General features: G+C 37.7%; 3 protein-coding genes across 3 annotated transcripts in view; 1 reads left to right on the top strand and 2 right to left on the bottom strand.

The window, feature by feature from the left end:
- Positions 1-7,638: 7,638 nt before the first annotated feature.
- On the top strand, positions 7,639-14,407 carry LOC107550053 (interleukin-17 receptor A-like). The gene is made up of 11 exons (XM_016231618.1): positions 7,639-7,927; positions 8,095-8,119; positions 8,204-8,350; positions 9,494-9,618; positions 9,700-9,826; positions 9,920-9,967; positions 10,105-10,259; positions 10,382-10,456; positions 10,565-10,637; positions 10,733-10,852; positions 11,066-14,407. The coding sequence occupies exons 1-11, from the start codon at positions 7,823-7,825 to the stop codon at positions 12,442-12,444; spliced, it is 2,379 nt and encodes a 792-aa protein (XP_016087104.1). The 5' UTR covers positions 7,639-7,822; the 3' UTR covers positions 12,445-14,407.
- Positions 14,408-15,317: 910 nt separating this feature from the next.
- Positions 15,318-17,491, bottom strand: LOC107590478 (cat eye syndrome critical region protein 6-like). Its single transcript, XM_016279267.1, has 2 exons — positions 17,479-17,491; positions 15,318-16,618 (listed from the first exon to the last, which is right to left on the bottom strand). Exons 1-2 carry the CDS (start codon positions 17,489-17,491, stop codon positions 15,435-15,437), a joined length of 1,197 nt encoding a protein of 398 aa, XP_016134753.1. The 3' UTR covers positions 15,318-15,434.
- Positions 17,492-18,435: 944 nt separating this feature from the next.
- mkrn1 (makorin, ring finger protein, 1) overlaps positions 18,436-24,768 on the bottom strand; it is a 10,549-nt gene continuing 4,216 nt past the window's right edge. The window contains exons 3-8 of the mRNA XM_016230552.1: positions 22,859-23,070; positions 21,306-21,526; positions 21,003-21,217; positions 20,688-20,798; positions 19,600-19,744; positions 18,436-19,443 (exon numbers count right to left, since the gene is read on the bottom strand). Of these exons, the coding sequence (XP_016086038.1) occupies positions 19,234-19,443; positions 19,600-19,744; positions 20,688-20,798; positions 21,003-21,217; positions 21,306-21,526; positions 22,859-23,070 (1,114 nt within the window). The 3' untranslated portion in view covers positions 18,436-19,233. The remainder of the gene's footprint in view (positions 19,444-19,599; positions 19,745-20,687; positions 20,799-21,002; positions 21,218-21,305; positions 21,527-22,858; positions 23,071-24,768) is intronic.

Below are 24,768 nucleotides of genomic sequence, written 5' to 3'. Positions count from 1 at the left end.
CAGGGTCAGAAAGCTCTCGGATTGCATCAAAAATATCTTCATTTGTGTTTCGAAGATGGACGATGGTCTTACAGGTTTGGAACAATATGAGGCTGAGTAATTAATGACAGAATTTTCATTTTTGGGTGAACTATCCCTTTATGTGTTTAATGGAATGCTTGCATACTGCACAGTATGCACTATGCAATACTTTTTACTATTACTATTAAAAGCAGTAAATTGATGGTATTAAAGGTCAATCGATGTTGCTTCTGGCTCCTCACACTGGCAATAAAAGGTCTAAACTCTTATTATTTTGGCAAGTGACAATGCCCAACGCAAGCTACCATGTCTTTTGTTGACCCTTTGGACATCTGGCCAACATTCAGCATGACGGCTTCCAACAACAGCAAGTTATGATGAGTAATATTTGAGAGCCAGAAGGTGGATTGGGTCCCTCTAGTTCGCATACCTGCAGAAGACGAGAAACCCCTTTATCAACATAGGGGAGAGGAGCAGATGGCTGTTTGTACAGCATTGATTCAAAAGGAGATATGAAACACAAGGTGTTTGCTTATAAGGGTCTTGTCATCACATATTGATTCCTGGATAAACACTCTCGAACAGCTAAACGTGCTGGGAATTTCACTTTTAAGTATATTGCGAACTCCCCCTTCTGGGAGAAGAACCATGCACTCTCTTCCAATTAATATCTAAATGTGTTTTCGAGCTTACCATTATTTTCATCAAATAGAACAGATTTGTTGGGCATGTCAACCAATCAGAATTTAGTGTTACAGTTTGCGTTAGACTTGTAGTGTTCATCAGTTGTACGTTTTAAAATCCTTACTTCCAAAGGGCCATTTCAAGTGGCCAGTTTTGAGCACTTTGGTTTGAAAATACTCTTCAATATGGCGGCCTTGATTGTTCTCACTCCGAAGTGGCCTTTGGAGGCGAATTTATCCTGTTTGGAATACAGCAGATGCCATTTTAGTGCCTCTAGTAATGCCAAATGGAACTGCAATCTATTTGTTTGCGTGGTTCATTTTGGCCCAACATATGAAGACAGTCAATGTGCAAGTTGGGATGAGGGAACCTGTTTATCCAAAACAAAGGTTGACTAGGGTAGTTTTTGAAATTAGTTTGACAGTCTTTATTTACATAATTATGTTAGTTGTCACTAGCTGTGCAGAAATACCTCACTTTACCTTTAAATTGACACTACTTTGGCCTCTCTATCGCCAGCTGTAGTTGAAACATAAATTGCTACATTTATTTGTCGAGGTGCTTTTTTAACATCTGATTTTGTATATAATAATATTTAATAACAACACTGTATTCAGTTTTTGTAGTAAGGGATAAGGTTAGGACTATGCAAGTACGACTGATAAGCATAACGGTCACATTTGATAAGAGTGGCATCAACTCACCTCGATTTGTTTTTTAATCGCAGCTTTCACGTCTTAGCTGGGGATTAAAATGAGCTGCATAGTTAGTCATCTTAATACTCTTGTTCTTATTTTGTTGTACTGTTAAAAAAATAAAAAGAAGAGAAACGTGCCGTCATACCTTAGACTTATCCTCCCACCTTAGGCTCTATTAAAATTCGGCCACGAGACATTATAAATAATATTGTTTACCACGCCATCATCATTCACTCAGTAAAGCGGCATTGAAAGCATTTGGCACAGGTGGAGTAGGATGGGTGGTGTGTGTTTACATGTGCAAACATGTGGAAGGATGAGCAGCAGAAAACTCAAAAGAAAGAAGTGTTGCTGGAAAGCAAGCAACCAGTTATGGGAGATTTGCTGTTCAAGCCACAGATGTGAACTCGCACGTGACCCCTCTTCAGGTGTTCTTGGCAAACGCTGGATCTTCAGCAGATCCTCAACACCTGACCAAAGCAAAGCACAGCCTGGGCCGGCACGCAAAATTACCTATACGCAACAGACCGTGTACCCATCACAGATGGAAGTAGTGTCATTTACCTCCATAGAGGACGATGCATTGGCAGAGCAGGTGTGCTGATATAAAAGTGATTCTCACATTTCCCTCTCAGTGCTTCTAAATGAATCATCAAAGTCTTAAATCTTAAAGGTCCGTTCACAACAAGAACGATAAAACTCTTTAAATCCAGATGGATTCTGACTGGCTGACGATGTTTTTATTATTCATTAAATTAAAATAAATGCTGTTAAAGTGATTCCAGTGATGTTGTTTCTCTGTGTCAATATCATTATAGCTGTGATTTGGACACTGCTATTCGTTTATATTTAGATAGATTTTTTAAAATGATATCACTATCATTATAGTTATTGTCTTTGGTGTGTTTACTTACAGTATTTGATATCACAATCTCCATCTTCTTCAAGATTGGGTTCATTCCTGTGCCATACAGTATTCTCTACAGTATACTTCTATTTCTAGCATGCACTTAATTATATTTGTTGTATATCACTTAGTTATAATTAGTATAACCTAATATAGTTATCAGTATCAGTAAATTAAAGGAGTACTCAGTATTATGAAAAAGTATTTTTTATTTATATTTATTTAAATTTTTATGTATTTATTTCATATATATATTCTTATATTATATAAACAAGCTATTGATGTGTATTTGTAACACTTATTATTAATCACATACATGTAATCAGTCTCTCATTAATGTGTGTACACAAGCCATGCTAATGAAAGCTAGGTCTGATTAGCCATTAATTAACAGCACATCCGCTGGAATTCAGTGTGGGGTGATTTGGACGTGGGAATTCATGAACTTCTGGATTGTTCATGTAAAGAGAGACGTGAAATTGTGTTTTCAATTCCACCGTCGCTGCACCTTGCGTCTGTTCTTACAAAAACAACATGTTGCCTGAGAAGGAGATGGAAAGAAAGTGCCATGCACATCATAAACCATAATAGCTGAAAGCTAATTCATAGTTGAGCCAAAAGATTGCCTTGCAGCAGCAGCAGGCTGGAATCTCTTTGATGAGGCCAGCAGAATAAAGGCCTAGCATATGGATTTGATTAGCACAGGCGAAAGTGATTCTTTGATTCATTTCTGCCCGAGGACCCAGTGCTTGAGTTCAGTGTGTTGTGATACTGATGTTATAGTGTTCATCTTTGCACTGTGTTTTTAAATGCATCCCATTCTGTCTGTATGAATGGGGCAACAGATTTTGGCCTCCACATCAAAAAGATTGGACTTTGTTGTAAACTTTTATTGACCCACATTTAATGTATTTATACATGTGGGCCACATTCATGTATGTTGTATTGGCGGCATGAGAAGCTGATATATTTTAAGTTCAGTGGGAGGTTGATTTGTTTAAGACACATTATCACATTAGCGCATATGTATGGTACGCAAAGTGGAGACAAGAATACGCACTTTCTGCGTGCTCACATGACAATAAGAAGATGGAGAGCGTGGTGGGGAATACACAGTGAGATTACAGATTCTGTCACTGTATAGTGCTGTTAAATTTATAGAGTAATGATGCTAACATACTTCAAAGTTCACATGGAAGCTGGCTTAACACGGTTTCTAGCTGGTTGAAACTGTTTATTTAGAATTAGTAACAGTTTCAAACTGGTTTAGGTGGTTGTTCATCTACTAAACTATAGCTAAAAGCAGGTAAGACCTCAAGAGGGCAAGGCTTGGCTTGTTGACACGGCCAGCTAAAATTAGCAGTGTTCCCTGATGTAATTTTGTATTTATTTGATAATTATACATTTTTGCAAGCAACATAAATGTTTCTAATATTTCGTTATATTACAGTATATCATAGAATTTGATTAAATAACAAACTCACATCAACAACAACAACAAAAAACATGGAAAGTTTTTCTCTTTCCTTTTACGAATTGATATACCATTTTTATGTACATATATGTGTGTGTGTGTGTATATACTGTACATGTATATGTATATGTATATATAATGGAATTCATTAAAGAAAATCATTAAAATGATAAAAAAATATATATATATATGTATTTTTAAAAAAAAATTTTGGAAAGCTCAATATTTCGTTATATTACAGTATATCATAGAATTTGATTAAATAACAAACTCACATCAACAACAACAACAAAAAACATGGAAAGTTTTTCTCTTTCCTTTTACGAATTGATATACCATTTTTATGTACATATATGTGTGTGTGTGTGTGTATATACTGTACATGTATATGTATATATAATGGAATTCATTAAAGAAAATCATTAAAATGATAAAAATATATATATATATATGTATTTAAAAAAAATTTTTTTGGAAAGCTCTTAAAAACATAGATATAACATTTTATGTAGATTATTTATATATATATATATATAATAAAAAAGACATAACATAAAAAATTACACGTATTTTAAATATAATATTAAAATATAAAAATTAATTTAAAAAAATTTTTTCATTAATTTTTTTCCCCTGCTGCTCATGAACAGACAGTATTTAAATCTATGGCCCATTTTTTTATGACCCACTAGCAGTTAAAAGTAAGTATTGCCCCAATTGAATGACCTGAATTGTTTCTAATGTAGTTAGACAACGTAGTTCTACAATGTATCTTCCTTTTGACTTGCTGTATCACAGAAGTGGCTTGAAATCTTAACAGACCTGGTTTTATTTACAGACACCATCAACTTATGGCACTCAGGTTTAAAGGTAAGTATTGGCAGCAGCTGCGTTTCAAACTAGCACACTGCCGGGAAGCGAGTGCAGAGATTGCACAGATAGCCCACAGCCATTCAGACCCAGTCACAACTGGAGCGTACTGCCACAACCACACATCCAGACTACAGGTATGTGTGCTGAGATAAGGAACAGTGGCTCTCGCCCGGCCATTCCAGCAGCATTATGGTGGGTTTAACCCAGCTCAGGTATGCTGGGAATGTAGCGGAGTGTAACAGCATAAAGAGAGGAAGCCTGTAGATTTGAGCTGAGACTTCATTGAATGCCATTGGTGGAGAAACTGTTGTCTCTGTTGAGGTCGAGGCTCATTTTGATTTCTAAATAACTTGGGTAAACTAGTCATGTAAGCTGGTTATGTAAGTGTGTTTGTTGAAAGGACAGTGAGTTACTGGAGCTGTCCTATCCAATTCTGTCATCCCTGCCAAGTCTCCTTCAGGACACAAAGTTTACTTTCAGGAGACCTTGTGCGACTCCATTCTTCTCCGGGCCCTGAGCAGAGCGCAGCGGGGGGAGGCAACAGTACAGAGATTATAGCGACCCACTCATACCCATCAAGATAAAATTCTGTTCCATTCCAGGCAAAAATGAGCAAGTAAACAAATGGTTGAGATAATAGCAGCGTTGAACCTGAGCGTTTCATAGAAACATGGCATTTTCAAGAATTTTATGTTGTGAATTTAATTTTATTGAAAAATTTGAATCAAATAATTTGATAAATATTCTTCATGGTTTCATGGAATAAACAAATATGTGAAACATGTCTAGTTGCATAACAGAATGTAGGCCTACTGATAGAAATCTGGAGACCTCAAAGCCTTAGTTTGTTCCTGAAAGTCACTCATTTTAGTGTGTCATCGCATTAGATAACAAAATAGCGTCTAGAGTGCAGCGGGGGGAGGCAACAGTACAGAGATTATAGCGACCCACCCATACCCATCAAGATAAAATTCTGTTCCATTCCAGGCAAAAATGAGCAAGTAAACAAATGGTTGAGATAATAGCAGCGTTGAACCTGAGCGTTTCATAGAAACATGGCATTTTCAAGAATTTTATGTTGTGAATTTAATTTTATTGAAAAATTTGAATCAAATAATTTGATAAATATTCTTCATGGTTTCATGGAATAAACAAATATGTGAAACATGTCTAGTTGCATAACAGAATGTAGGCCTACTGATAGAAATCTGGAGACCTCAAAGCCTTAGTTTGTTCCTGAAAGTCACTCATTTTAGTGTGTCATCGCATTAGATAACAAAATAGCGTCTTTAAAAACTAGCACACTTCTTAAATGATACCTTTCAAAATAAATGCTTTAATAGTTTCATATTTTGTCATCTAAGACAATGATATTCATTTTAAGTGTGGCTGGACCCACTGTAAAGTGTCTGTGGGTCGATGACTGTTCACTCTCCGTTTTATGTGCTGTGCTCTCATACAGACAGATAAACTACTGGTTTAGGTTATGTTATTAATCAGCTCCTCCAAGTATTTATCATATCTATCACACATGAAAGCCTTATCTTTGATAAATGAAATCATGGCATGTTCATTTAAAAGTGATCATAGCTGCATTTTTCATGCTTCATCTACACATCTGATAGGTAAAATCACTGTTGGCAGTGTTTCGAACACTTAAGGGCACTTAAGGAAGAACATGTATGGCCGACTTCCATCTTGTCTGAATGCCAGTAACATCCTAAGTGCACTTTTGGCATTACAGAGCAATCACAGCTTCCCAGATTCAGACACCTTCCGCGTTTCATTGTCAGTAAAAAGTTTAAGTGGAACATACGTTTGGAAATCAGTGGCTGACACATTTTACAGAAGGTAAAAAAATTATATTATCCCAAGGAGATGATAAAATCTTCAGTGTTTGCCTATAAGGTTGTTCCTGGGCATGTTCTTGTCTATTTCAGAAAATTCGCCACCAGTATGTTAGCAACTTTATTTTGTGCAATGTATTAGTTCAGCATACTCTTAAAAATAAAGCTTCTTCATTGGCATTGATGATTCCACAAAGAACCTTTAACATGGAACCTCCATTGTACTAAAATATTCTTTACACTAGGGAAAGTTATTTTAAGAATTATTTACTGAAAGGTTCTTTTGGAAACCCAAAATGGCTTTTCTAAGGCATCGCTATGAAGGAACCTTTATTTTTAAGATTTAGAATTTGTATTTGCAGTTATCATGGGATTTTCTTGGATTTCTTCTTAGTTTTTGTGGCTTACATACACATACAACATGGAGGCAGCATTTTTATTTTTAAACATATATATGTATATATATATATATACTGTATGTTTAAAAGGAAAATGCTGCCTCCATGTTGCACAGACGTAGCCTAATATTATTAATCAGAATGTATGCATATATATTTCCATACAAGTAAATGTTTTTTTCCTAGAAGAAATGACTACATTTATCAGGACTGACATCTGTATAGGCTACTAATAATATCTATATTTTTATGTGCTTATATTTTAACAGACTGATAAACAGGCCTACATACAGTGGTGAAGTAGTGCCCTCATGTGGAAATGCAACCGTTTAAATTATGCAAACAAAATAAAAATGAACCACAGTTTATAATAAAAAAAATGTGTGCCTTTACTTTTATACAATATGAAGGGTTTTAACGGTTATTATTTATTTATTTAAAGTAATTTATTCTTCTCCTATTTACCTATTTATCCTTTCTTTTCTAATGTGAAGTCGTGTTGGCACTCATGATGTGCCACATTTTTATGCTCGTTCTCTTGGCGTTGCATAATTTCAGTTTTTTTTGTTTGTTTGTGAATTGTATTCAGTAAAATAATAATAATAATATAGACTGTCGCTTTTACGCGTCTTGCTATGACGCCCAAAACGCGAACTGTACAGTAGGCTACGCGTCTTGAACGCGACGCGACGCGACACAACCAGACAGCGTTTCCAAAGAACAGGAGGTGCGAGTCACGCTGCTTTGCATATTACAATAATTCCAGGAAGCTTTTATAGGTCGGCTGTGTGTTTCCTGCACCTACGCCACCTTGTTTACCGTGCTCTTTGTCGCTGTCGAACTCATTCGTCTATTAAAAACCTGTTTCAAAACTTTGTAATTGAGCTGTACTGAGGTTTATGTAGGTTCAAACGCGGATCATGAAGTTCTTGTACCTGAAAGGTGCTGTGTTTTTCCCCTTCATACCTGTAGTGCTGAATCTCCGACTTATGGATAATGGACGCTCGCTGAACTGTACACGAGAGGTAAGATAATACATAAAGACCAGCAGCAGATACCAAAAAGTGTTAGATATTTATTTAGATGTGTTAAATGTGTTTATGTAGTCACTGATATGGTTCCTTTGGGGTTTAAAGTTTTGGATGAGGGTCATATTTCTGCGATCAATTGTAGTTTCTTTCTCGCTCTCCAGGAAGTACAGTGTACTGCAGAGTTCAGTAAGTCCTGCTTTCATTTTTCTTTAGTATTCTTTATTGTTGTGAGTTGTATTTTAACTGAAGTTTGATTATTTTCCTCCACAGATAATTGCCTGTATAAAGAATGGCTCATTCCTTCAGATTTCACTCCCAGTGAACCGGATGATTTGTCAGTGTATGTTGATGTAAGAAGCAATATGAAAGGTGATGTGGAGCCAGTGATTGTGGCAGAATGGAAAGCAAAGGATGATGGTGGGTGTCGTGGGTTTTTAGATAAGTCTTAGATATGTGTGTTACATTATGTGAAAAAATCCATTTACTTGGACAAATTCTTGAAAACAAAAAAAATCAAGTTTAATGCGAAGGGACCCTTATAAATTGTGCATTTAGACCTATATTTTACTGTATTAAAAAGCTATAATGAAGCTCATGTTGAAGAACTCACATTGTTTAATGCTAAATGTGTGTACCAATCAGTGTTGGGGGTAACGCATTACAAGTAACGCGAGTTACGTAATCAGATTACTTTTTTCAAGTAACTAGTAAAGTAACGCATTACTTTTTAATTTACAAGAGAATATCTGAGTTACTTTTTCAAATAAGTTACGCAAGTTACTTTTTTCCAATTTATTGATTGACAGCTCTCCTGTCCCCATGTTGAGAGAAATCAGAAGATGTTCCTGTAGTTCTAAAATAAATCTGAATATGCATTAATTCATCACACTCACAAATAAAAAAACACAGATTCAGTATTCCTCAAAATAAGTAAAAATAATGCAATTCAGAATATGACGCGAACCTGCAATAATTAAATGTTAAACAACACAAATATCCTTTATGTATTTAATCCCATTCTATTAACCAATGCCTTTGCTTCTGACCTTCGATGATCCAGTTCAACCGTACTAATAAGCAAAAATGACTCTAGACAACATTTGTGTGTCTTTTTTTATTGCTGAAGTGTGTTGAAATGTCTTCTTCTGCATTCTACTGTACGGACGTAAATGTACTTTCCCTTCAGCCTGAGGCTTATTCATTTCACTTTTGGTGTGAAAAGGCTTTTATATTTGCCAAAAATAGAACTTTTTTATTTTAAAAACAAGCAAGCAAGCCCAGTCCAGATTTTTAAAGTAATGCAAAAGTAACGTAACGCATTACTTTCCATAAAAAGTAACTAAGTACTGTAATTAGTTACTTTTTTAATGGAGTAACGCAATATTGTAATGCTTTCCCCAACACTGGGGAATAAGACATTTTCTATATTTAATGATTTCAAAAGGGGGTAAAAGGACTCTTTATTTTAATTTTGTATATCAATAATTATTTATCTCCCAATTAGGACCTCATTGTAGTCATCAAAGTTTAATAAAGCTTTTTTTGTTGTTTTTTTTGCAGGCAGTATAATTCATTTGAAAGGAACAGAGCTTGCTGTGTTGAAGTCATCAACCAATGAACATCTATGTGTTCATTACAAGTTCCTCCAAGTTTTTAAGTCCATGAGAAATAGTGTTGGTGAAAAGGCAAGACTGATTGATTGATTTATTTGTGTTTTTATTCTATTTATTCTCACAAATACTAATGTATGATCTGTTTTATTCTAGTGGTCTTTTTCTTTGGATAAAGTTGTGGTAGATCCAGACAGCACATATGTAGTGACTGTCTCCAACCTTCCCAAGCCGAATTTACAACACACCAGTTACAATATTAACTTAAAAGTTAATGTTCCAGGTAAGTGACAAATTAAACAAAAATTTTGTTCAAATATTTCTACATGGCAATTTATATTCAGAATGATAGCTCAGTTTCGATCTGTAACCACAGGTTGTGACGACCTTTTGATGAGAACAACCAAAATCTGTTTTGAAAGAGGTGAGAGAAGAGCTCATTTAAAAATGGATACAAATCAGATACATATATATACACCTAGAAACCCTGAAACCTTATGTATTAAAGTATGTATTCACTTCTTATCCTATGAGATTCATTTGGTTTGATGTTTTGCTTAGGGGATACATGGCGACCCAACGTTACCGTAGGAAGGACCACAGGTGTAAATGGCAAGGATATTCTGTATGTTGCATTTAATCCTGGAGAGAACGCAGAAAAATACAATGTTTTTCTTAAGTGCAACAGGGACACCGAAATGAAGACTCTTTATAATGTAAGACATTTTATGTTTTATCATTTATATTTAAATATATCCAAATGAATAAGGCTGGATAATATGACTCTGCACATAAAACTGGGCAGAACTGTTTTCAAAGGGTGTTTTTTTGTGTTTAGGAGAGCAATCCATTACTAAATGTGACATATAACCTGGAGAACTGGTCACGTACATGCTGTAATTTTGATGTTCAGGTGTGTTGGCCTAAACAAACATGTTACACCAATCATAAAGTAAGATTACATATAAAACAATTCTTATATACTAGTGTATTGACTTAATAGTGTTTTTTTCCTATTTAGATCCAGCCATTTTTCCGGAAGTGTGCCAACGACTGTCGTCGAAAGAATCACAGTTTTAACATATGTGGTCCTGGTGTGTATGGAAACAGCTTCACCTTTTGAATTACTGAGAAAAAAAAAAGTAAAAAGCATAATGCCACTTTACTCATTTTTATATATGTTCCACAGTACCAACAAGCCCTCCTGAGAACAACTCAGCACTTCAGATCATTTGTGCTGGATTATGCCTCTTAATTTGTGCCATTGGTATTTGTGCTATTTATTTGCGCTGCAGGAAACCACAGAATGGTAAGCATTGACATTTAAGATGGATGTTTTTATCCTCAAAGACTGTGATTTTAATTGTGTTACACAACAGTGGCAGTGATGTCTTTCAAGAGGAACTTCCTGTGGGTAGCCACACAGATAGTGTTAGGGCTGAAATGATACAGCTAATATGCAGTAAACAATCATTTTCAAGCAATATCCCTGTTTCTAATTTTTTTAATTATTTTAATTCAGGTCAAAAAAAGCCACAGGAACCACCACGTCTTGTACCACCAGTTTCATCCGGCCCACGATCCGTATTAATCATCTACTCCAGAGATCATCCCCTTCACACAGACATAGTCCTGAAGCTTTGCGCCTTCCTGCGGGCCAAATGCGGCATTGAGGTCATGCTGGACCTACTTGACGCCACTTGGCTTGGCACCATCGGCCGGCTACAGTGGCTTGAGGAAAAAAAGCGACAGATTGAGCAGTCGTCAAACAAGATCTTGGTCCTTTGCTCCCGAGGAGTGCAAGCCAAGTGGGGGGCGATGTGTGGAGAGCCTCGCATCCTCCTCCGGGAAGACGTGCGCTCTCCGGTCGGTGATATGCTGACTCTCGCCCTTCAGCTGATTACACCTGATATGCAGCGTCCGGCTTCTTACGGGAAGTATTTGGTGGCTTACTTTGATGACGTAAGCAGCGAAGGCGATGTGCCGTCTATGTTTGACATTGCGATCAAATATAAGCTGATGAAGCATTTCGAGGAGCTCTATTTCCGTATCCTCGATGTGGAGAAGTATCAGCAGGGAGTGAAGCACTGTATCGAGGGTATCGGAAAGGACGAGTACTTCAAATGCCCCTCGGGCGAAGCCTTAAGGAACGCAATCGAAGCATTCCAGGCACACCAATTGAAGAATCAAGACTGGTTTGAGAAAGAGTGCGTGACCAGTGAGGAGGAAGTGAGAGGGGAAACCGATCCACTTCTTGTGATGCCCATGCAGCCAATATATGAATTAACACCTATGCTAAACATCGGACTCCCAATCCTTGTGAAGGAGGTAGACATCAATCAAGAGGCAAAGAGTGTCTGCTCTGTAAGTCCCCAAATTCAAGAGAACCCTGAAGAGTCATCTGTGGTGATTATTAATCCAAGAGTCCAGCCAGATCACAGTGTACTTTCCTATTATCCACCAATGGAATGTCCTCTTGAATTACCCAGCGTGACTGGTATTAGGACACCAATGGACCCACAAATCTATCCATGTTTCCTCGCTGAACCAGGACCAGTGGAACCGTCACATCCTCCTTTTGCGTTTTCATTGGGAGAACCATCAGATAATTGTCCGACGGACAGCAGAAAGTGCTTTTTGATAGCACCTCCACCCTCAATGGAAGACAGCTTCAATCTGAATCAGGAGATTCAGCCAGTGGAGATGGAGGAAAGTGAAATGGAGGGTGCTTCCGAGATGAGACCATCACGAGGGTCCGATCAGGGATATGGTTCCAGATATTCCACAGTGAGGGAGGACCCCAAGTTTCAGCAAGACTGTTCCTCTCTGGCCAAGTTACAAATGCACCTCTTTCAGAACAGCCCGATCTCTTCTAGTTTCTGCACCAGAATGAAGATCTGAATTTCTTGTACGTCTTTTGGCTGTTTTTGTGATTTGCAGTGTGCCGTAGTACCATGGCACAGTGTTCTTGAACAATCTATGTTTGGCCGTCACTCCTAAAACATTCAAACTATTTATGTCAACAGAAACAGGAAACAGACTAGATGGACGAGTTCAATGATCAGCTCTTTTACTGTGGAGCAGAACAAGTACCTTGTTAAACAGCTTGATATAGAACAGCACAGCACATGATTTTAAGCTTATGTTAGCTACCGAACACACATCTAAGAAATTTGGTTGGGCTTGCAATGTTACACTTGTATTGTTTTTCATATTTGCTCAGATGAAATTTTTTGTTGTATTATATTGCACTATTGTATTTTATTTTTCATTCCAGTTTAACAGCTATAACCATTTACTCTGGAAGTTTTTATATAATATTATGTAAGTACATTTCTAAATTTATAAAGCAGCATTATTTGGTAATTCTTTTTACTTACTAATTTAGTTAAAGAATCACTTTACTTGCATCAAATGACATCCAACTTTGGACCTCAAATTACTTTTTAACCAATTTAACCAGGATGCTTCTAGACCCTTGCAGCTGTTGCAGTGCAAATAATGTCTTATGTAAACATAACTTAACTTGCAAACTAAAGCCCTTGTAAGAAATTCCTCTGTAAAACATTAATGTGGATAAATAGCGAGAGGTGGGGTTGGAAGTCGCTTTCCTTATCAAAAAGGTTATGTACATACACTAAAACCTGTAGTTTAAAAAACATGCGTAGTATGTAGTGGTGTATATTTGTCAGGTTAAATACTGCGCAATGAGGCACAAAAATCCCATAATGCACTTTCGGCCTGCATATGTAACACATTTAGCTCACCCTGTACCCCAGTCCTCAAAGCACAAGAGTAATAATATGTTAGAATAAGGATGCACATTTGTTAGTAATTACATGTTAGACTAGCATATATAATACTCCGTTTTAAAACTAAAAGTGACAGGACAAGTTTGCTTGTGATAGCTTACCCAAAAATGAGTATTCTGTGATCATTTACTCACACTCATGTCACTCTAAACCCGGATGCATTTATTTATTCAAGATATTTAGAAAAATTAGTTTTTTGTCCATTCAATGAAGTTCAATGGGGTCCAAACCAACATTGTTTGGACCCCATAGACTTTCTTCATATGTGCAAAAACATTATTTAAAATATCTTTGTTTGTGTTGCACAGAAGAAAGCAAGTCATTCAGGTTTGAAACGACATGAGGGTGTGTAAATGATGTCAGAATTTTCCATTTTGGTGGAAACTTGGAGTGAGAAACATGGATATTAAGCTTTGACATATTTGTTCAAGTTCCTGGTGTAAACTTAGTGTAAGAAATGAACTTGGAAATATACATATTTAGATTCTCATTTAGACATAGATGCACTGCATGTAGATTAATGGATAGTGTCCTCTTGAAGTCTGTCTATCGGCACTATAATTGTCATGATCAAAATATTATTAATTGTGATAATCATACCTTATTTACTGGCATGAATAAAATAGCATCTGAAATTGAGCAGAATAACAGACTAGTTTGTGATTTCAACCATGAGGTTCTGTAAAGAGAGGTAGCCTTGTACAAACTGATGATGGTAATACGGCTGGTTGGGACCAGCAATGGAGTTTGGTCATTAAAGATGGATTACAGTTATCCTCATAGACTCTATACTTAAAGTAGCCTATTATTACATTAAGGAACATTATGAATCCATATCATACACCGTTCGGCAGTTTTCCATTCCTAAGTACCATTGCCACTGACAAAAGTATTTCAAATAGGAAAGGACTACATCACATTCACAATTTGAAGTGTACACCAAGCCTAACAAGTCACAAGGCATATTTACACTTGACGAGTGCATTTAGGAACATCTCTTGACTAAGTATCTGAAAACACTATAAACATGTGTCTACATGAGCCTACTGTCAGTTACGGACATTTTTACATAGAAAATAAATTATACAACATTGCACTTATAACCTTTCCTCAGTTGAATAGTCCTCGCGTAATTAAAGTGCCTCACAAAACAAGTGCAAATCAAAGATTCTCTTATCATCATATAAGCACTGGCTGACAGTCACGTCCCAATTCATTAAGTATATACTGCAGAGGTCACAGGTGGGAATGTTTTTCATTGGCACGTTGAGTGGCTTGGTTGTAGCACCTGTTGAGAGTGGAGGAGAACGACAGGGTGTTCATAAGGAGAGGTACTACAGGCATAAATGTGTATTTTGGTTAGATTTGGCTATTCTAACAAACACGTCTCAAACACTAGCTAATATTGTCATAAACATTGAATTATTCTGATTTTATATCACATATTGGCTACCAAGTAAATAATGTAAAATCAGTTCGCTATATACGGCTTGTCTGACACAAATTATATTTTGGATTTAGGCCAATGCCTAATAAACCAAATGTTTCATGTTTTGTACAGAATCCTAATTTTGCTTATTGTTGGTTATTGTCCGTTTTGTTGTTGTTTTATTAATTTGCTAAAAAAAAAAACTTTTTGCAAACAAGTCTGACAACCGGCAACCAGTGAGTTAATCACACAAACACATTTTTGTGGAGTTCACTTGTTATATTATGCATACCTGTGAAAATGTAATTACATGATGGCTAATTTGCATACTGCATGTATGCATTTACGTCCCACTTAGCACACTGTTAAGACGTTATAAACAAAATACTTTTTATTAACTTGTGATTTGTAACTCTAAAATACGTGTTTGTCAATTTTAACGCTCGCAGCTGACCATACCTCACAATCCGTACTTTTACAAAGTATAGCAATACATTTTATTTATTAACTGATTTGTGTGTTTTATCTTCATTTTGATTAAAAGGAAAGGAATGTTAGCACCTGTAGTACCTCCCCTTAAATGGGCTGATGCACACTGTGTAGTAGCCTATGTGGCCCCCGGCCGGTCAAACCCAGTCCCTAATGAGCATCTACGACTGAGTATTGTCAGCCAGCGTATTCACATAGCCGTGAGGACACATGTCGTTTTCGGAAACGCAGTGGGAGAACTGGGCTGGGTTACCCCCACGTCCACGTGCAAACCTCCGGACACCTCTTAAGGACGTGCACTGTTCAACCAGCTCCAGGCACTTACACCCCAAGAAGAAGATGTTCTTGAACATGAAAACCGATATGGGCGTTTTGTAAACAAAGACGAGGAAACATCTGACCACCAAGAGTGGCCCGTTGAGCAGCACGCCGGTGAAGAACCTCGCCCATATCCAGCGACAGTTCATCTTTGAGGCCGTCAACTCGTAAAGCCAACAAACCGGGACGCCCAATGCGATGAAGTACGCGGATATAACCGTGTACCTAAGGTATATGTTGGAGATTTCGTTTTTAAGGAGCAGTTCCACCAGCGTGAAGCTGTCCAGGATGTCTAAGCAGGTGCTCATGAAGCAGCCTTGGGAGTGAAAGCGCGTGGCACCGTTGGGATCTTCGATGATGGAGTTGATGAGGCAGTAAAGCAAAGGCGCGCACAGCAGCATGGTTATTTTAAACCCGGTGATGCCAAATGGCACCTTCAGGGCGATCAGATCGAGGATGGATGTTTCCAGAACGAGCACCACTTTCGGGGTGGACGCGATCACGTAGATGAGCCATGCCAGATACGCGAAGGTGAACTCCCCGAGGTTGCATCCGAAGATGGAGCTCTTCTGGTGGAAACCACAAGCTCGTTCGCGCTTACTCCTGGCGTTCTTCATGAAGAAGATCGCCCATCCCGATATAACCACCAGATCCGTGGCTATCCATGAGCACCAGTAGAGATCCGTGAAGATGATGAGGTAGAAATCCAACATGCCTCCTTGGAGAACGAGCACGAGGAAACACAAGATCTTATAAAACAGGTTCTTATTAGACCTCTGCACGAACAGAGGGGTGGACTGCATGAATTCGCCCGATGTCATGGTGTAAGGCTGAGCTGTGGCTGAGGAGGAGACCAGGGGCTGGGAGCTGCCCTCCTCGAGGTTGGCGCTGCCGCTGGTGGTCTGCGTGTCCCTCCTGGACGCGACGCTTCGGATGAACAACAGCTGTCCGTTTTCTGGTGCTGAGGAGACGGGTGAGTCGGGCTGGGAGATGTCTTTTATGATTTCAGCAGTCATTGTATTCGTGCCTTATATTCCTGACTTGTTTTGGCTCTGCTGGTGTAATGCTAGCCGCTCAAGGGGGCAGAGGAGGAAACCCCGTTATGGAGTTGCGCTGGAATGGAATGTGGATTTACAGAATCCCTCCCAATTAAAAAGGATAAATAATGAACTAAGTGATGATTAAATATACGAATCTGATATTCGTTCAAAAACATGGATTCATGGTTTAAACATTTCATCTCCCCGTTTAAAATGATTGCAGGCTATTGGATTTATATTTTTCTTTTTTCGTGACAAGATTTGCTATTGATAGGCCTATACCTCTATTTCACCAAATAGCCGTTTAATAGTAATGTGCTTTAAATATTACAAAATAAATTATACAGGATAGAAATGATAGAAGAATATAAAAATGCAATAGTAAAAAAAAAAATTTCTTATCTGTAATTTACCTTACACTCTTAAAAATAAAGGTGCTTCAAAAGGTGCTTCAAGCGATGCCATAGAAGAACCATTTTTGGTTCCACAAAGAACCATTCAGTCAAAGGTTCTTTAAAGAACCATCTCTTTCTTAACTTTTTATAATCTGAAGAACCTTCTTTCGCCACAAAGAACCTTTTGTGAAACAGAAAGGTTCTTCAGATGTTAAAGGTTCTTTATGGAACCATTTAGACAAAAAGGTTCTTCTATGGCATCGTGAAGCACCTTTATTTTTAAGAGTGTACAATGCAAGCATATTACAATTATATTTTAAAAGACAATGAAATACGACTTTAGTTTGAATTAAAATGTGGGAAATTTTAATTGAAATGTGGAAAAATTAGACGTAAAAGGTATGAATTACCTTCACAAAATAAATTAATGTTTAACAAGATAATATTTATACTTGGTGAAGCCATGGTGAAAATATACATTTTAAAAAGTTTTATTAAAATTATTAGTAATTCTAATAATGTATAAAAAGGGGGCAATCTCAGAATAAAACCTGCCAAGTATTTTATTCAAAGATGCTGTTTCTGGAAAGATAATGTAGATAAAATAAGAATAATGTTGATATATATGATGTGCCTCTCACAAAACAGCTTCCATAAAAATGGAAAACAAGTCAAATGCAAAAGGCCTCTCCAAAGCAATACTTTTATAGACAGTCGCATTTGTCTTAAAGATGGTGTGCATTCAAGCGTAATCACTCACAGAAGCCTGATGTAGGACATCAGAAGCCTAGTATGAACATAATGAATATCATTATTTATAAGTCTGAGCATTGTTTCATTCAAAATGCTGCAGTTTGTTACAGTGTGTGTCGGCTGTATTCTTAATGCTGATTTGTAAAAGATTTTAATCTTATAACATTTAAACCATCGTTTTCTAAAAGTTTTTTGTAGGTATAACTACAAGAATTAATAAGACTTTTTTTTAACTGCCATCAACCTCCAATAAGACCACAGCATAACTGCTAAATTAAATACCATGACAGTAGGCTATTCTCCATTGCACAGAACTACAGAGGCAATTCAAATGCCCTGCATGGATACTTTATCTCGAAGGCTAAATATGACCAATCTGTCAATAACATTCACATAAAAATCCATAGACAACTAATAGTTTGATAATAAACTTTAATTTCAAGTTACATTGGATGGTTCTGAACCATAGAAAACAAGCACATTTCTGTATAAACATATGCATATCGACCAAGTTCGACAAGAACCGAATAACAATTGAGTGTTTGTGGTTTGCCTACTGCCAGCTGAGCTTAATATGCAATATTCACTGAAGCAAAACAGATTTACAATTAATGGACAGTTAAACTGATGAACATTCAGCTTCATATTTGAATGCATTTAAGTCTGCTTTTGGGAGTCCAGATTCACAAATTATCAGCGCACTCAGTTCGTAGGGACTTCCCATGGGATACCACAGCTAATAAGGTACAGCTAAACGGGTACAAAAAACAACAACTCAGTGGATATTTAATAGAGAGAGAAACAAAAGGACATTACATTTAAGGATAAATATCACGAGTTGTCCGTGTGAACGTTGACGAGTGCATTTGTGACCTCCAGGAAGCTCCCCGCCACCACCACCTCCCACCCAGTCAAAATCAGTGCATAAGAGGGATATTTCAAAAATATCAGAAGCATTGACAGCCACCAGTTAGTGAAGTCATACACAGTTGCTGTATCCTCACAGTCAATTAGAAACATGTCGAACCCACACCTGAGATAAACTCGGTAAGATTTGTTAGACATATCTTTCCAAGTTTATATACTGTATAACTTAGTGTCCTTTCTTGGATTTTTTTTTAATTACTTTTGTTTTTGCTCTTTATACTTATTCTAGTACATTAACCAAACATGGACAGACTCACATAATGGAGAAGGCTTTCTAGAAAATATTGTTTAGCACAAGAGCTATTTTTTAATGTCTTTTGACGTGTTTTATATTCATTTATTGAATTTGAAATGAATCGTTTTAATGGCCTGCTGAAAGGCACTGCCACAACACAGGGGAAAAAAGACGCTACTGCCCATCAGTCACACAAGACAGTCCTGTCTAGTTTCTAATAGGGATAGAAATAGAGTAAATAGGGACAAGGGTTAGTCTAGGAGGGAGTTAGCGAAGGACGGAAGGAGGCCTGCTATAGGTACAGCTCGTAGTAATCGTCCAGCTCTTCGTGGAACAAGTCCCACTCATCTTCGGAGTCGGTGACATCATCGTCGTTTCCGGCAGCCAGAAGCATGAGGAGCATCTCGCTGAGCTCGAACGTCACCATCTCGTCTTCGTTGTCGAAGGAGTCGCTGTTCTCCCGCTCGTCGAAAAGATCCCAGAGTGGTGTCCGTCTGGAGTTCTGCAACACAGATTCCATTAATGGCTCAATCGAGTGCCAATGATCTAATTCGTTGCACATCATTAAGTAAATACGATAAGCTTTCACGTAACGAAATTTTCAGTTTGGCACTAACATTGGGAGAAAATAGCCGTTAGGCTTCAGTAGAAGCTTTACCCGGTTTCTTCCGTTGGAGCCGGTCTGTCTCCTCTGGGGTTGAGGCTCTTCCAGACGCCCATCAGGAAAAGCATGCTTGTAAAAGCAGTTGGCTCCAAATGGACAGGTCCCACGGCCTTCATCAAAATATCGGCATGGTTTACTCCTGGGTATGAAGATGGACAAAGCTGATTAGCTAAACAAATGAATCATAAAATGCTTCAGGCTTAAAGCGACAGTCCACCCAAAAATTACAGTTCTGTCATTTACTTATCTTAATGTTTCCCTCCACCAAACGACTACAGAATCTGCATGGTATTCAAAAATGACACATCAATGCCATTTAACACCACTGAAGCAATACAGAATTGGTTCTCACATTTATCATGAAAATCGATTAAATTTAATATCTAATTTAGTATGACTTCAGAAGATCTGGAATATAGTGCACTAGTAAAGTGAAAAACATTTATGGTGCATATTTTGTCATTTTTGTCACAGTCCCAGCCTCCTTTACTTTCATTATATGTGACCCTGGACCACAAAACCAGTCTTAAGTCACTGGGGTATATTTGTAGCCAAAAAAACATTGTATGGGTCAAAATGATCGATTTTTATTTTATGCCAAAAATCATTAGGATATTAAGTAAAGGTCATGTTCCATGAAAATATTTAGTAAATTTCCTACCGTATATATATCAAAACTTAATTTTTGATTAGTAATATGCATTGCTAAGAACTTCATTTGGACAACTTTAAAGGCGATTTTCTCAATATTTTTGATTTTTTTTTTTTTTGCACCCTCGGATTCCAGAAATTCAAATAGTCGTATCTCGGCCAAATATTGTCCTATCCTAACAAACCATACCTTAATGGAAAGCTTATTTACTTAGCTTTCAGATGTTGCCTAAATCTCAATTTCAAAAAATGACTGGTTTTGTGGTCCAGGGTCACATATGGATAAGCGTGTCCAGAATACTCTGCAGAAAGTCACCTTTCGTGTTCCATGGAAGGCAAACGACAATAGGGTGCGTAAATGACAATTTAATTATTACTTATTTATTACAATTTAACTATGACTTTATTCAGTGAAATTCTCAATTGTATACCCCATGCCATCCTTGTATTTCTGAATGAGTTGCTTCTTATCCTCCTTGTCCTCCACCCAGTATTCGCTTGGTATGACAAAGTTCGATGTGATTCGACACTCTGGGCAGGACCTGATTGGGAACACATTGATTTGTCACAAAAAATATGGTTCTTCCTTTTACACCAGCACTGATCTTTAAAAGAAGAGGTGGACAATTACAATTAGAGATGATAATCCTAAAATAACGATCATAATATTCAAAATGATTAAAGATCAGCTCCCCAGAATCCTATTCAACTTAATACACGTTTAATTATCTTGAGGACAGTCTTACTTTATGATCTTGCTCTCGAACTGCTTGGCGCTCCGCCATTTCCTGATGCACTTGAGGCAGTAGCAGTGACTGCAGTTGGAGAGGATGCCGAAACGGCGTTCACTGGGGTTGGTTTTCTCGAACACCACCTCCATGCACACGCCACACATCATGTCTTTACTACGCTGGATGGCAAATGAGATTTCCATGTCCTTCTCGTGAGCTTCAATGCAGGCCTGCCGTAAACAAACAATACGAGATTTTACTCTAAAACTTTCCGAAAATGAAAAGAGTCTGAGAAAAAGATGCAAGTCCGCTACTCACCCTGATGTGTTGCGAGCGCTGCGAGGTGTCGGAAGGGTGGAGGACCTGTAGGCCGCACATGTCGCAAACGTCACCATGGAGGTAGGCACAGTTGAGGCCATAGCGACATTCGCCAACAGCGGCGTACGGGCAAAGCTGTTTCTTCAATTCTTTGTTAGCTAGTTCTTTCTCGTACTCTTCTTCGATGAGAGGTCCAGGCCCCTCTAACTGCACTGGGTCAGCTGCAGGGAGAACAAATATTGTAAGACTTAACAGGGGATAGAAAATCTGAAAAAAGTGTGGGCTGAAGGATACCAATCTTTTTGTTTACAATTTAAGATGACACCACAAATGAGAGAATGGATTAAAAAAAAAAATCCAGTCCCTTAGACTGAGACATAAATGACCTGAAAGAAATTTGCAAGAAAGAAACCGTAAGATTTATTGATGTGTTTGACGGTTTCGTAATGTGGTCTACCACAGTAAACGCTGGAAGAAAAGCACCTGCTTTCTTGAATGTAGGAGTTTTGGCCGCCACCCAAAGACTAGGAAAGAAACAGCACTGTTCCTTCAGCTCTTTGCTGATGAAGTCACCCTTTAAGATAAATGTAAGAGGGTCTGGGCCAGCGAGAACAAGAGAGCACACTGGTAGAGCACAGCCTGAGCTCTGCTGCGTCTGCAGGGTCAGTCAAACTTTAGTAAGGGGGCTGATTATTTATGCTGCATTATAAAACGGCTAGTTCTGTTTGTATGCGCCACGTTTGAAGTAGTCATAAAATGGCGATAAATGCACATCTGAGCCCACATGTTCTATAAGAATGTGCCAAGTTGCTACGTTGCTTGGCAACTGTAAAAAGCCTACATTTAATGGGCTACATTACAACATAGCAGTGTTATTTTAGTATTATTTCTATACTATTATAGCAGAGTAGCATCCGTCTGGAGTTCTGCAACACAGATTCCATTAATGGCTCAATCGAGTGCCAATGATCGAATTCGTTGCACATCATTAAGTAAATACGATATGCTTTCACGTAACTGATCAAATGCACAGCTTGAATGTACTTGCTTTGGATAAAAGCACTTGACAAATGCATAAGTGCATAACTGCAACACCGTAACCATGGTAAAATGAATTGCTAACAATGAACACTACTTCTACAGCATTTATGTTAACAAATTGAACCTTATTGTTAAGTGTTAACAATACATTATTATTTACAAAAATGTATTGAAACGTTATAGCTAGTTCAAGCCCAATCTGCCCGTCAAAGAATCAGAGTAAGAGAATCCAGATACATTTTTTCTCATTTATTCTCCAGGAAGTGAAAATCAGTTCCTTTGGTTCTTGTATACAGCAATGAAGAAGTGTGCCACAAAAACAGTAACCACCACAACAGTGACAGCATTATTATGACAAACCAAAGCATTGGTCAAACAAACAGATCTAAAATAAAAGCCTAATTGTAAAACAGCCTTCATATTGTACACCGAATGCTTGGCTTATCTGCTGGCACCGTGTTTTCACATTGTCTTGGCAATGACAACTGAACATCTTTCCCTGCTACACTCACCCCTCCCACAGTAGGGCTGCCCTGGCACGAACTCGGCAGCATTGACCCAGTCCACTGCCCCCAAGCCTTGGGGCTTCTCCTGGGCATCGGTCGTACCACCTGGCCCATCAGACACGGGTTCAGGAGTGCCAGCAAGGGGAGCAGCGGTCAGCGGCATCGACGGCTTAGAACTAGGGACTTCGTCTTGCTTGGCAGGTTTGCTATGTTCATACCTGAGGCACAATGCAAATTTAATGGAAAATACAATAAAATATGGACTGATACACCAGGTAAGCCATGCAATGAAAATGCCCCCTAGGCCTACATAGTTTATCTCTGAAATGAAAGCTTCTGAATGAAAAACTTGTTCTCTGTGGTCTGTAATAGTCATGAAATGTTTACATTTTTACTAGTATAACATATTTAAGCGAGTGTTGGCTGTTATTAAAACAATGTGTTCAGATAAACTATTTTAGACAGGCTTTAGCACATTATAATCATTAAGCGCCTGGGTGTTTTTTCTGTCTTAGGTGTCAGAGTGTTTCCCATTGGTGATATTTTTTTTTTCTCAAGCTGATACAGTCACAAACCTGAAAAGTGTGTCTGGTTACCATGGTGAGTACATGTCTTGTTCACACTCATAATGCAGCAGTTAGCCTCTTTCAGAAGCGATTCATATAAATACTTAACATTTCCAAGTGGGTTTTACAGTGCAAATGGTCTACGGTCTTCAGCATGCTAATGAAAATACATGAAAACAACAATAGAAGAAAACAAATCTAGGTAAACCAGTCGACCTTACTAGTGTACAAGAACAAGTTTTATATGTGGTGTTGGGTTGCTTGCATCTCAGGAAATGTTTCAGACAACATGATTGTTAGTAAGGAACAGCTAGTTTTCACATGCAATGATTGTTTAAGACAATAACCAATCCATTTGAATTCCTCAAGAGGATAATGACATGATTTTAGTTTGGCAATAAGGTAATGATAAGGTTTTAACTATAAATACAATTCACCAATGTTATTTTTTTTACAGCATTCATGGTATAGTGTTTGTAATAAGTAAAGAGTTGATCGTTATTCATAAGTAATATAAAATTATATGTGCATGCTGTGTATTTATTTTGTAGATCTACTTGTACTATGTTACATATTGCTTTTCTTTTTTTTTTTAAAACAAAGCATTTTATTCAAACCAACATGCATTCAAGCATTTGAAGTATGCGTATTATCAGTATGTACATGTTCCCTGGAAATCAAACCACTTTAATTTGAGCTGCAGAAACAATAGTCAATTTAGTAAGTAATATCAAATAAATAATATATAAAAACAAACAACAACCTAATATAAATAATTAGAAAATAATATATGTAAAAAAATAAATAAATCAATAATTTCAACTTAAATAAAACCTTAAAACAAGAGTGGCAATATACGATTTCTAAATGAAATATTATAGCAAACCATTCCAAAAAAAAAAACACTCATAGCAAACTATTATTTACGATAGCTAACAAGTCCGATGACATTGTCATAGTATAGCATCTGTCGTTTATATTTCTCATTATTCCCCATCAAAACACGCTTCAGAGCTTTCTTTACGCATCCACAGACCCCTCCGTCCTCAAACCTCTTGGGTCTTTCAGCCCTATTATAGCCCAATGCGTGTTTGTGCGCGTGTGTGTCGGCCTATACGTGGGGGTCACATAAATAAATGACACAGCGGTGGAAGCACAAGTGACTACTGCAGAATGGCAGAATGAACCGAATGAACCTGACGGCGGTAGCAACAGCAGCAGAAGGAGACAGAGAGAAAGAGATGCAAGTTAACACACTGGGGTTATGTAATTGCCATGCAGGCTGCAGTGTGCTGCTCTATTTGGCCCCCAGATTGGGGGGGGGGGGGGGGTTGCTGGGAGGGGGGGGGA

This window comes from Sinocyclocheilus grahami, unplaced genomic scaffold (assembly GCF_001515645.1).
Source record: "Sinocyclocheilus grahami isolate Dianchi unplaced genomic scaffold, SAMN03320097.WGS_v1.1 scaffold1.1, whole genome shotgun sequence".
NCBI lineage: Eukaryota > Metazoa > Chordata > Actinopteri > Cypriniformes > Cyprinidae > Sinocyclocheilus > Sinocyclocheilus grahami.
This window is presented reverse-complemented; position numbering and strand designations above follow the sequence as displayed.